We start from the raw sequence: 12,105 nt of genomic DNA, 5'->3' as shown, positions 1-12,105 counted from the left end.
TTTTAGACTTGATAAAAGGTACTATACCTTAAAAAACTACTTTTGAATTAGATTGGAAAAGAAAAAAAATTATAAGATCCAGATGTCTGCATTCGTATTGTTTCACAAATACCTAAAGTTATTGTTCCATTTTTTTTTTTAATTTTCTTTAATGTTTATTCATTTTTGAAAGACAGGGACAGAGCACAAGCAGGGGTGGGGCAGAGAGAAAGGGGGACACAGAATCGGAAGCAGGCTCCAGGCTCTGAGCTGTCAGCACAGAGCCTGACGCGGGGCTCAAACTCACAAACCGCGAGATCATGACCTGAGCCAAAGTCGGACGCTCAACCGACTGATCCACCCAGGCGCCCCAAGTTATTGTTCCATTTTAAAGAAACCAAAATTGGAAATTGTGGCCAGGACATCAGATCAACTGACCTTTAATCAAAGATAAGACCTTGATCCTACAATAAAAGATTTGCTAATGAATATAAATTTTATACATTTTTTTAATATTCTTTATATTTGAGAGAGAAAGACAGACAGACAGACAGACAGACAGACACAGACATGGGGCAAGCGGGGGAGGGGCAGAGAGAGGAGGAGACAGAATCTGAACTAGGCTCCAGGCCTGAGCTGTCAGCATAGAACCCAACGCAGGGGCTCGAACTCACAAGCCATGAGATCATGACCTGTGCCGAAGTCGGACACTCAACTGACTGGGTCACCCAGGTGCCCCAAATTTTATATGTTTTCCATTAGAATATATATTTATGTAAGAGGTAAACATCCCACATCAACATCTCCCACAAAAGAAGTCTGTGGTATGATACCTTCTGCTAAAATCAGACATATTTAATTTTCAACTTTATAAACAAGAGTAAAATATTATTTTCTATTTAAATCAAACAAGTATTTCAGTGCTTTCCAGTCTCTAACTAAAGGTAATATGCTAAATTTGTTCTACTCACCATTCCTCCCCAAAGTGCACACTGATGGCAGATGCACTTCTTACAAGTCCAGCAAAATACACTAAGTTTTTCATGGTGATTTTCACATCTATATGTTATGAAAAGAAAATACCATTTAAATTAAATAAATTAAAACTAAAACATAATTACCTCAACAAATTCTTACATTTGGGAAACAGGTCAATCAATTTTAAACAATATCTCAGCAAACAATATAAAATACATTCCATAGCTTTCATAAATTAAGCTAAAGAATCACATGTGGACGCAAATTTTAAGTACTGTTTTCATTAATTGATAAAGACTTTAAAATCATATGAAAAACGCAGACTAATTTCTAAATAAAGTATAAATACAACATCATTTCCTAGCATCACTGTAGAAGATAGGTTCACATTTTGGGCAAATCACATTATGAGTCTATACCTACCCAAACATGTATGCGTGTCCCCCACATGTGGCCAATGCTAAAAATAATCAAGACACATGCAATTGTATAATGTAATGCCATATTCTCATGAGAAATGAACAGCTCAATTTTAAAAAATGAGTTTCCTTGGGGCGCCTGGGTGGCGCAGTCGGTTAAGCGTCCGGCTTCAGCCAGGTCACGATCTCGCGGTCCGTGAGTTCGAGCCCCGCGTCGGGCTCTGGGCTGATGGCTCAGAGCCTGGAGCCTGTTTCCGATTCTGTGTCTCCCTCTCTCTCTGCCCCTCCCCCGTTCATGCTCTGTCTCTCTCTGTCCCAAAAATAAATAAACGTTGAAAAAAAAAAAAAATTTTTAAAAAAATAAAAAATGAGTTTCCCCTTAAGTTGGATATCCACATACAAAACATGAATTTGGACCTGTTTGCAAACTGAACTTCATCCTCCCCAAATTCCTTTTGGAGGCCTAATGTAAATGTATTTGGAGATACAGCCTTTAAGGAGGTGATGAAGGTCAAATGAAGTCATAAGGGGAGAACACTCACCCCACAAAACTGCTGTCTATACAAGAAGAGAAAGACACGAGGAGTATGTGAGGAGGAGCCTTATCCAAGTCAAAGAGAAAGGCTTCACCAGAAACAACCTTGATAATACCTTGACCTTAAACTTTCAGCCTCCAAAACCATTAGAAAATAAATTTCTGTTATGTAAGCCAACCTGTGGTATTCTGTTATGGCAACCTTAGCAGACAAACACCTTTAGCTTATATCATATGCAAAATTTAAATCAAAGTAGATCAAAGACCTAAACATAAGACCTAAAACTATGTAACTCTTATAAGAAAACATTAAGGAAAAGCTTCATAAAGGAAAACATAAAGGAAAATCCACAATATTGGATTTGGAAATTATTTCTTAAATATGACACCAAAAGCACATGCAACAGAGGTTAAAAATAAATAAATTAGACTACATCAAAATTTAAAACTTCTGTACATCAAAGGATACAAGAAACAGAGTGAAAGGCCAATCTATGGAATAGGAGACTATATTTGGAAATCCTGTACCTAATAAAGAAGTTAATACCCAAAATACATAAAGAACTACTACAACTCAACAGTAAAAAACAAAAGCAAAAACAAAAACAAAAAAACCTGATTAAAATATGGGCAAAGGACTTTAACAGACACTTTTCTCCACAGATATACAAATAACCAACAAGCATATAAAAAGATGTTCAACATCCTAATCATCAGATAAATGCAAATCAAAACAACAAGATATTTCTTCATACTCATTAAGATGATTATTAAAAAACAAAACAAGTTTTGGGAAGGATGTGGAGAAATTGGAATCCTGTATATTGTTGGTAGGAATATAAGATGGTACAGCTGCCAAGGAAAACACTATGGAGGTTCCTCAATGTATTAAAAACAAAATTCCATATAATCTAACAATACCACTGCCAAGTATATATCCAAAAAAGGGGTGCCTGGCTGGCTAAGTCAATACAGAATGCAACTTTTAGGTTTATTTATTTTTTAGAGAGAGAGAGAGAGAGAGAGAGAGAGAGCGCACTAGCAGGGGAGGGGCAGAGAGACAGGGGGAGACACAGAATCTGAAGCAGGCTCCAGGCTCCGAACTGTCAGCACAGAGCCTGATGCAGGGCTAGAACTTACAAACTGTGAGATCATGACCTGAGCCAAGATGGATGAGTCACCCAGGCACACCCAGCATGCAACTCTTGATCTCAGAGTTGTGAGTACAAGCCTCACATTGGGTGTAGAGATTACTTAAAAATCCTTAAAACAAACAAACAAACAAACCAAAAAACTTGAAGGCAAGGTTTAGAAAAGATGAACACATTATGAGCATTGTTCACAACAGCCCAAAAGTGAAAGCAATCCAAATATCCAACACATAAACAGATATACAAAATGTGATACAAATACATGGTGGAAAATTAATCAGACTTAAAAAGGAATGAAATTCTGACATATGCTATATTATGCAAAGTCAAGGATGGCAGTAGCAAAAAGACAAATACTGCGTAATTTTGCTAACATGAGTAATCCGGAGTAGTCAAACTCAAAGAAACAAAGTGAAATGATGGTTGCCAGGGCTGGTAGGAGAATGGGGAATTATTGTTTGATGGGTGGAGAGTTTCAGATTTCCAAGATGAAAAAGTTCTGGAGATTGGTTGTACAATGTGAATATATTAAACACTATGGAACTGTATGCTTAAAAATAATTACAACAGTAAATTTTATATTTTATATAAGTGTATTTTACTACAATAACAAAAATTTTTTTTTAAGTTTCTGTTGCCTATAAAAGAGACATACTGTTGCATTTCTTAAAAAGATTCTCACTGGGGCCCCTGGGTAGCTCAGTCAGTTAAGCATCCGACTTTGGCTCAGGTCATGATCTTAGCAGGTTTTGAGTTTGAGCCCTGCACTGGGCTCTCTGCTGTCAGCACAAAGGCTGCTTCTGAACCTCTGTCCCCCCTTTCTCTCTGCCCCTCCTTTGCTCATGCTTGCTCTCTCAAAAATAAATACACATTAAAAAAAAAAGAAAAAGCTTCTCACTAATGGAGTACACTGAGCTTAGAGAAAATACCTAAATGCGTCTACATTTTATTTTCTCATTTGTAAGTAATCTGAATACCAAAAAGAAATTAATGAAAGTATAAAAAAACGGCATATTAGATACTATCTGTAAGCTCATTTAGCATATTTAGCATATTTCCATAGTACCAAGTTTAACATAGCTTTTATAATAAAGGAAATTTATCAGAACAATTCTTTATCAATGGCCTATATGCATCTTCAGCAGACCAAGGGGAAGAGGGGCCAGCTGACATCAAGAACAAAGAAGAGAGACTTAGCAAACACTAGCAGTTCCACTCCTTTTATCAGAGGCTCTAATAAAAGAAGCCCAATCAAGAGTTAGAAGGGTCTTTCAAAATAGTGATACTGATACAATGCCAAGAGAAAAATACTTAAGTGTTCACCTATAAAACGAAAAAAATTTTCAATAGTGTCGTTAAAATAACACCTATCAACATCTATGAAATACTCAAACACAAGTTGAGGGCATACTTGTCCTTTTCATTTTCTTCATGTTTGGTGAGACTGCAGAGTTGAAGAGTATCAAGTTGCTGGGTTACTTCTTCTGCCCAACGACAGTTTACTAGTTCTCGTAGCTGGAGTGGAGCACTGGAGAAAAAATATGTACATATACTCCAATTCAGGAATTTGAGATTATTTTCTAACATAAACACATTCCAAAGGTAAATATGTGAGATGATGAAAGTGCTATCAATGGGGAGAATCCTTTCACAATACATACATACAAATATCAAATCATCACAAGGTACACTTTAAATGTCTTACAATTTTATCGGCCAACTATACCTCAAAATATTAAAAAACAGAATTACCATATAATCCAGCAATACCACTTCTGGGTATATATCAAAAAAAACTGAAGGCAGGTCTTGAAAAGATGAACACCCATGACCATAGCAGCATTATTTACCTTAGCCCCAAAGTGGAAGCAATCCAAATGTCCATTACCAGATTAATGAATAAATGGAATGTGATACATATATATGATGGAGTAATAATCAGCCTTAAAAAGGAATGAAACTCTGAGACTCCTGCGTGGCTCAGTGGGTTAAGCATCCGACTTTGGCTCAGGTCATGATCTCACATTTCATGAGTTTGAGCCCCACATCAAGCTCTGTGCTGACAGCTCGGAACCTGGAGCCTGCTTCAGATTCTGTCTCTCCCTCTCTCTCTGCCTTTTCCCTGCTCACACTCTGTATCTCTCTCTCTCTCTAAAAAATAAACATTAAAAGGGGGCGCCTGGGTGGCTCAGTTGGTTAAGCATCCGACTTCAGCTCAGGTCATGATCTCACAGTCCGTGAGTTCAAGCCCCGCGTCGGGCTCTGTGTTGACAGCTCAGAGCCTGGAGCCTACTTCAGATTCTGTGTCTCCCTTTCTCTCTGCCCCTCCCCTGCTCATGCTCTGTCTCTCTCTGTCTCAAAAATAAGTAAAACCATTAAAAAATAAGTAAACATTAAAAATTTAAAAAAGGAATGAAACTCTAACATATGCTACAACATGCATGAACTATGACATACAAAGTGAAGGAAGACAGTTGCAAAAAAAAATTATCAAATAAAAACATACTCAAAACAGGGTTCACAACATATTCATACCATATTACTATTAAAATAATAACAGACTGAATGAGAAGTATGGTTTGCAACTTATTTTTACATTAATGTCATTTACAAAAAAAAATTCCAATTACAGATTGAATTCTCAATACCTTAAAGTTGTACTATCCAAAATGACAGCCACTAGTCACAAGTGACTATTTAAAATTTTAATTATTTTTTTAAGTTTTTTTATTTTTTTGAGAGACTGCAAGCATGCACAAGCAGGGGAAGGGCAGAAAGGGAGGGAGACAGAATCCCAAGCAGGCTCCACGCTCAGCACACAGAACCCAACACGGGGCTCAATCTCACAACCATGAAACCATAACCTGAGCTGAAACCAAGAGTCAACGCTCAACTGACTAAGCCACCCAGGCACCCCTAAAATTTAATTAAAATTAAATAAGAATAAAATTTCATGGGGCTTCTGTTTCCCAGGTGCTCAGTCGGTTAAGCAACCAACCTCAGCTCAGGTCATGGTCTTACAGTTAGTTCATGGGTTTGAGCCCCACATTGGGCTCTGTGCTGACAGCTCAGCCTGGAGCCTGCTTCAGATTCTATGTCTCCCTCTCTCTGTGTCCCTCCCCTGCTTGTGCTCTGTCTCTCTCTCTCTCAAAAATAAAATAAATATTAAAAAACAATTTATTAAAAAAAATAAAATTTCATTATATAGTCAAACTAAATATATTTCAAGTGTTGAACTGCCACTGTTGAACTGTACCCAGTGGAATTAAACAGCAAAGTTACAGAACGTTTCCATCATTACAGAAAGTTTCTGTTTGATAGTGCTGGCTTTCTTAAAAGTTAATATAAAAAAAGTAAACAATACATGATGAAAATGGGCAACAAATGAGATGAAGAAGTAGTTTAAGCAAAACAAATATAACTAAATATGCCTCAAAAAATGTTCAGTTTCAATCATTTTTTAGAAAAGCATAATTAATTGGGCCCCTGGGTGGCTCATTCAATTAAGCATCTGACTCTTGGTTTTGGCTCAGGTCATGATCTCATGGTTCATGGGTTCAAGCCCCCATCAGACTCTGCACTGATAGTGCAGAGCCTGCTTGGGATTCTCTCTCCTCTCTGCCCCTCCCCAGCTCACACACACACTCTTGCTCTCAAAATAAATAAATAAACTTTAAAAAATAAAAAACATATTAAAAATGAGATACTATTTTTCATTGAATGGAATGACAAAAAAAAAATGATAGATTGATAACCAGTATTGGCAGAGGAAAAGGCACTTTTATATCTATTATTAGGAACGGTAAATGGTAAAAACCTTTCTTTCAATGTAATATGGCACAATTATATGAAAAAAACAAGAGTGGAAATTATCTAAATGTGTCTGAATACAAGCATATTAAATAAATCAACATACAGTCATACAGTGGATTATTCACACTTTTTAAAAAAATGACATATATGTACCTATCTTCAAGGAAGGTATTTTACCACCTCATGTAAAATACCACCATATTTTACATGAAAAAAAAAAAAAAAACCCCAAAATAGAATTATATCACATTTGGGTATTTTGAGAAAAATGTATACATATCAGTATACTCTTAGAAAAATGTCTAGAATACATAATAAAATCTAACCATCTCTTTTCAAAGTGTTATTTAATGAAAACATTAGGCAGGGAGTATCAGAAATAGAAGTCTTTTTATTTTATTTATCTGTATTAATTAGAAAGTTGGAGAACTTTTCAGTTGTATTTTAATTATAAAAATCAAGAAGTTAAACAATGCTTCTCTAAAAGATGGTAAACAGGGGCACCTGGGTGGCTCAGTCGGTTGGGCATCTGGCTTCGGCTCGGGTCATGATCTCACCGTTCGTGAGTTTGAGCCTGGCATCAGGCTCTGTGCTAACAGCTCTGAGCCTGGAGCCTGCTTTAGATTCTGTGTTTCCCTCTCTCTCTGCCCCTCCCCAGCTCACTCACACTCTCTGGCTCTCTCTCTCTCTCAAAAATGAATAAGAACTTTAAAAAAATAAAAATAAAAGATGGTAAATAACGTACTCAATGCACTCTACATAATTCTTTTATTTTATTTTATTTTTTTAATGTTTATTTATTTTTGAGAGAGAGAGAGACAGAGTTCGAGCAGGGGAGAGTCAGAGAGGGAGACACAGAATCCGAAGCAGGCTCTAGGTTCCGAGTTGTCAGCACAGAGCCTGATGTGGGGCTTGAACCCACGAACCATGAGATCGTGACCAGAGCCAAAGTCAGACACCTAACCAACTGAGTCACTCAGGTGCCCCTGCACTCTACATAATTCTTTTTTTTTTTTTTTTAATTTTTTTAATGTTTATTTATTTTTGAGACAGAGAGAAACAGAGCATGAATGGGGGAGGGTCAGAGAGAGGGAGACACAGAATCTGAAACAGGCTCCAGGCTCTGAGCTGGCAGCACAGAGCCCGACGCGGGGCTCGAACTCACGGACCGTGAGATCATGACCTGAGCCGAAGTCGGACGCTTAACCGACTGAGCCACCCAGGCGCCCCTACATAATTCTAAGTCAGATAAATTAGTTCGCATTTATCTAGACAGATTGCTTATTTTCTTTTCAACTGTATTTACAAAGAGGAGAAATGTGACAGAATGCAAAAAAAAACTCTGAATATTAAGGCACACTTTAATCCCATCACCTTGCTATTTTCCAAATTCAGAAATAATCATAGCAAAACACTTACCGGCAATGAGGACATTGAGCTCTCTGCTCTGTCAGCCAGCGCTAAGGAGGCAAAAAATTAGATTTTGATTATAGAAAAATTATTACTTTAATTTGTACATATTGAATACTTAAATACAAAATTTAATGAGTTTAACTCTCTAGTGCTTGTATTAATTACAGAGATACGTACAGAAATAGCATTCAATCTACTATCTCCCTCTCATTATCATTATGATGGGGACAAATTTTCAAAGGGACAGAACTAATTCCAAAACAGTTAAGAAGCTTTTCTCTCATAGGAAAGAAAGCGATCTTAAGAATATGTGATTATCCCAAGGAAGATGTTGATAATCTTCACAAAATCAGTAATAATACACCACCCCTGAAAATAAACCACAGCGATGATTTACTTCCATCTAATCTCTCATAAAATCCCTGAGAAAGTCTAAGGTACTACTAAATTCCTTTCTGAAAAGCTAACTAATTTTGAATATGGATTATGAATTATGGATATATACATTAGACCTAAAATATGAATAAGCAATACAACAGAACTTTACATCTTAAGAGCTCTACAGTCCAGTAATGTAATTATAAAAAGCTTTTATAAGAGAATATCTCCACTAAACTTCAAATTCTATTGAGTTAATTGTTTTAATTATTACTGGATAGGGAGTAGTTTTACACCATATACAAAGGAGATGCGAAGATTATTTGAATACCTTTCCAAAAACAATAGGATCATGGTTAAGCTTTTTAAAGTCAAATAATTAACTCAGAAATGAAATTCCCAAGGAAACCTTAAAGGACAACAAAAGGTAAGAGATAATAAGGACAAAGGTACTTCACAGCAAACCATATAAAGCTGGAAGAAAAAGAAAACAGACACAAAAGGCTTCCTCTATTAATAACCTTGAAGATTATTTCTTTGGTCCCTCAGCAAAAGTAAGATTTGGGTCAGGTTTCTTCCTCTCAAACAATGCTCTGCTTAAATCCATAGCACTCTTCTAGGGCTGGTTTCAGCCCACACCTCTCTTGCCTCACCTTCTACCTCACTCTAGGGAACCCAACAAGGTTAAGGCTTTAGGTATATTTATTTCCTCTCTCTCCCCAGGATATTCTTCAACTATATCATTCCTACTCATTCTTTAGATTTCAGTTTATGTCACTTCCTTCAGAAAGCTTGCCCTGACTCTCTACAGACTACCACAGCAACCTGAACTTCTTCCTTTATTGTGCTTATAATACTTTATTACACTGACTTATTTATCGGTCTCCTCTGCCCTGCCAGACTATAAGCTCTCTAAAGGTTGGGACCATGACAGGGAGTGACCAGTCCATATTTTTAAATATGTCTCTCCGTTCCAGTCAAAACAGGCTTATTGCTACACTATACACCACGCTTGGTATATTTGTGTATTTGCTAGTATGTCCCCCCCACCATGTGCTGTCCCATGGGAATGTCCAGTAATTAGGTCCATAAAACTTTCCTAACTATAACAAGCTAGTAATCTTTCCCATCTCTGAATATTTATGGCATTTTTACCTTGTATTCCATAATCTAACTTAATCACAAAATAAATATGGTAATTTTAATACTTTGGGAAAAACAATATTTCTCCCAAACCAAAACCAAAGGTAAGAACGAGCAATACAATATTAATGCACAAGAAGAATTAAAGAAAATAAAAATTATAGTAGAGCAATTCCCCACATTCAATTTAAGAATTTCTCTCCATTAAAATGGAAGAATCACAGCTTTAGACAGTATTCAGACCTGAGTCTGACTCCTAGCTCTGGCACTTACTGACTACAAGACACCAGGCATGTGACTGGGCTCAAGTTTCCTCACAGGTAACAAGAGAATCAACATACCTAATTCTGCAAGACTGGACTAGGGAAATTCTCAACAAGAGCCCAGCAAATCGAATTCAACAGTATATTAAAAAGACTATACAGCATGACCAAGTGGGGTTTACTACCCGGAATGCTGAGACAGTTCAACATACAAAAATCATTCAATATAACACATCACATTAATAAAATGAAGGAAAAAACCCACATGATCATCTCAACTGATGCATAAAAGGTCTCTGACAAAATCTAATATCCTTTCATGATAAAAACACTCAAGAAAAAGGAACAAAAGAGAACTTCCTCAATTTGATAAAGTCCAAACATAAAAGATCCAGAGTGAACATCATACTCAATGGTAAACACTGAAAACTTTTTCTTTAAGATCAGGAAAAAGACAAAGATGCTCATTTTCACCACTTCTATCCCACACAATACTAAAAATTTCACCGAGAGCAATTTAAGCAAGGAAAAAAAATACAAAAGCATCCCAACTGGAAAAGTAGTAAAATTAATTGTTTGCAATAACATAATCTTGTATGTAGGAAACCCTAAAGGTTCCACAAAAAACTGTTAGTATTAATGAACAAAATGAACAAATTCACCAAAGTTGCAGAATACAATATCAACCCACACACAAAAAAAACATGTTTCTATATGCTAGCAATGAAGAATTCAAAGAGGAAATTAAGAAAATACATCTACAACATCAAAGAAAAAAGTGAAGTACCTAGGAATAAACTTACCAAGGAGTTGGAAGATTTATACATGGAAAACTACAAAACACCACTGAAAGAAAGTCCTAAATAAACAGACATCCCATGTTCATGCATTGGAAGATTTAATACTGTTAAAATCCTAATACCACCCAAAGCAATCTACAGTATCAATGTAATTCTTATCAAAACCACAATGGTGCTTTTTACAGAAGTAGAAAAACCCATTCTAAAATTCAAACGGAGGGGCACCTGAGTGGCTCCATCAGTTAACTGTCCCACTACTGATTTCAGCTCAGGTCATGATCTCGCCATTTGTGATACTAGGCCCTGTGTCGGGCTCTGAGCTCACTGGATAGAGCCTGCTTGGGATTCTCTCTCCCTCTCTCTCTGTCCCTCCCCTGCTCGTGCTCTGTCTCTCTCTCTCTCAAAATAAACAAATAAACACAAAAAAGAAATTTAAAAAAAAAGGAATAAAACTTTAAAAATAAATATATAAAGGGGCGCCTGGGTGGCTCAGTCGGTTAAGTGGCCGACTTCAGCTCAGGTCACAATCTCGCGGTCCGTGAGTTCGAGCCCCGCATCGGGCTCTGGGCTGATGGCTCAGAGCCTGGAGCCTGCTTCCGATTCTGTGTCTCCCTCTCTCTCTCCCCCTCCCCCATTCATGCTCTGTCTCTCTCTGTCTCAAAAATAAATAAAACATTAAAAAAAATTTTTTTTTAAATAAAAAATATATAAAGACAAATGTTATATGATTACATTTATATGAAGTACTTAGTTCAGAGACAGAAAGAATAATGGTTACCGGGACTGGGGAAAAGGGTAATGGATAAACGTAAGGAAAGTAGGCATCTCTATCTTTATCCTGATCTTAAAGGAAAATGTTAAGGTACTGCTCCATATCTATGAGAATGGCTAAAATTCAAGACTGAACGTACCAAGTGTGGGCATTAATGTGGAAGAATTAGAACTCTCACACATTGCTGGTAAGAATTTAAAATGATACTATTTTAGAAAACAGTTGTACAATTTGTTAAACAGTTAGATATACATCTACCCTGTGATCTAGCTCTTCCATTCCTATTTACTTACCTAAGAGAAAAGAAAGTTTAAGCCCATTCAAATACTTGTATATAAATGTTCATAGCAGTTTTCTATGTAAATACCAAAAAGTAGACACAGTTATGTCCATCAACAGGTGAATGGATAAACATATTATGGCATATGCATACAATGGGATGCTACCACTTGGCAATAAAA

The 12,105-nt window shown here is 36.6% G+C and overlaps 1 protein-coding gene across 3 annotated transcripts in view; it reads right to left on the bottom strand.

Annotated features, from left to right (window-relative positions):
- Nucleotides 1-12,105, bottom strand: part of TRIM37 (tripartite motif containing 37) — a 131,917-nt gene that overhangs the window by 111,770 nt on the left and 8,042 nt on the right. For all 3 annotated transcript variants that reach the window (XM_047080957.1, XM_047080959.1, XM_047080960.1), the window contains exons 3-5: nt 8,295-8,335; nt 4,474-4,590; nt 951-1,038 (exon numbers count right to left, since the gene is read on the bottom strand). In XM_047080957.1, the coding sequence (XP_046936913.1) occupies nt 951-1,038; nt 4,474-4,590; nt 8,295-8,335 (246 nt within the window). The remainder of the gene's footprint in view (nt 1-950; nt 1,039-4,473; nt 4,591-8,294; nt 8,336-12,105) is intronic.

The sequence above is a fragment of the Lynx rufus genome, unplaced genomic scaffold, assembly GCF_022079265.1.
Source record: "Lynx rufus isolate CCGP_SWC_20201006 ecotype Redwood Valley unplaced genomic scaffold, mLynRuf1.p SCAF_18, whole genome shotgun sequence".
Classification (NCBI taxonomy): domain Eukaryota; kingdom Metazoa; phylum Chordata; class Mammalia; order Carnivora; family Felidae; genus Lynx; species Lynx rufus.
The sequence above is the reverse complement of the archived record's forward strand: the minus strand, read 5'-3'. Positions and strand labels throughout refer to the sequence as shown.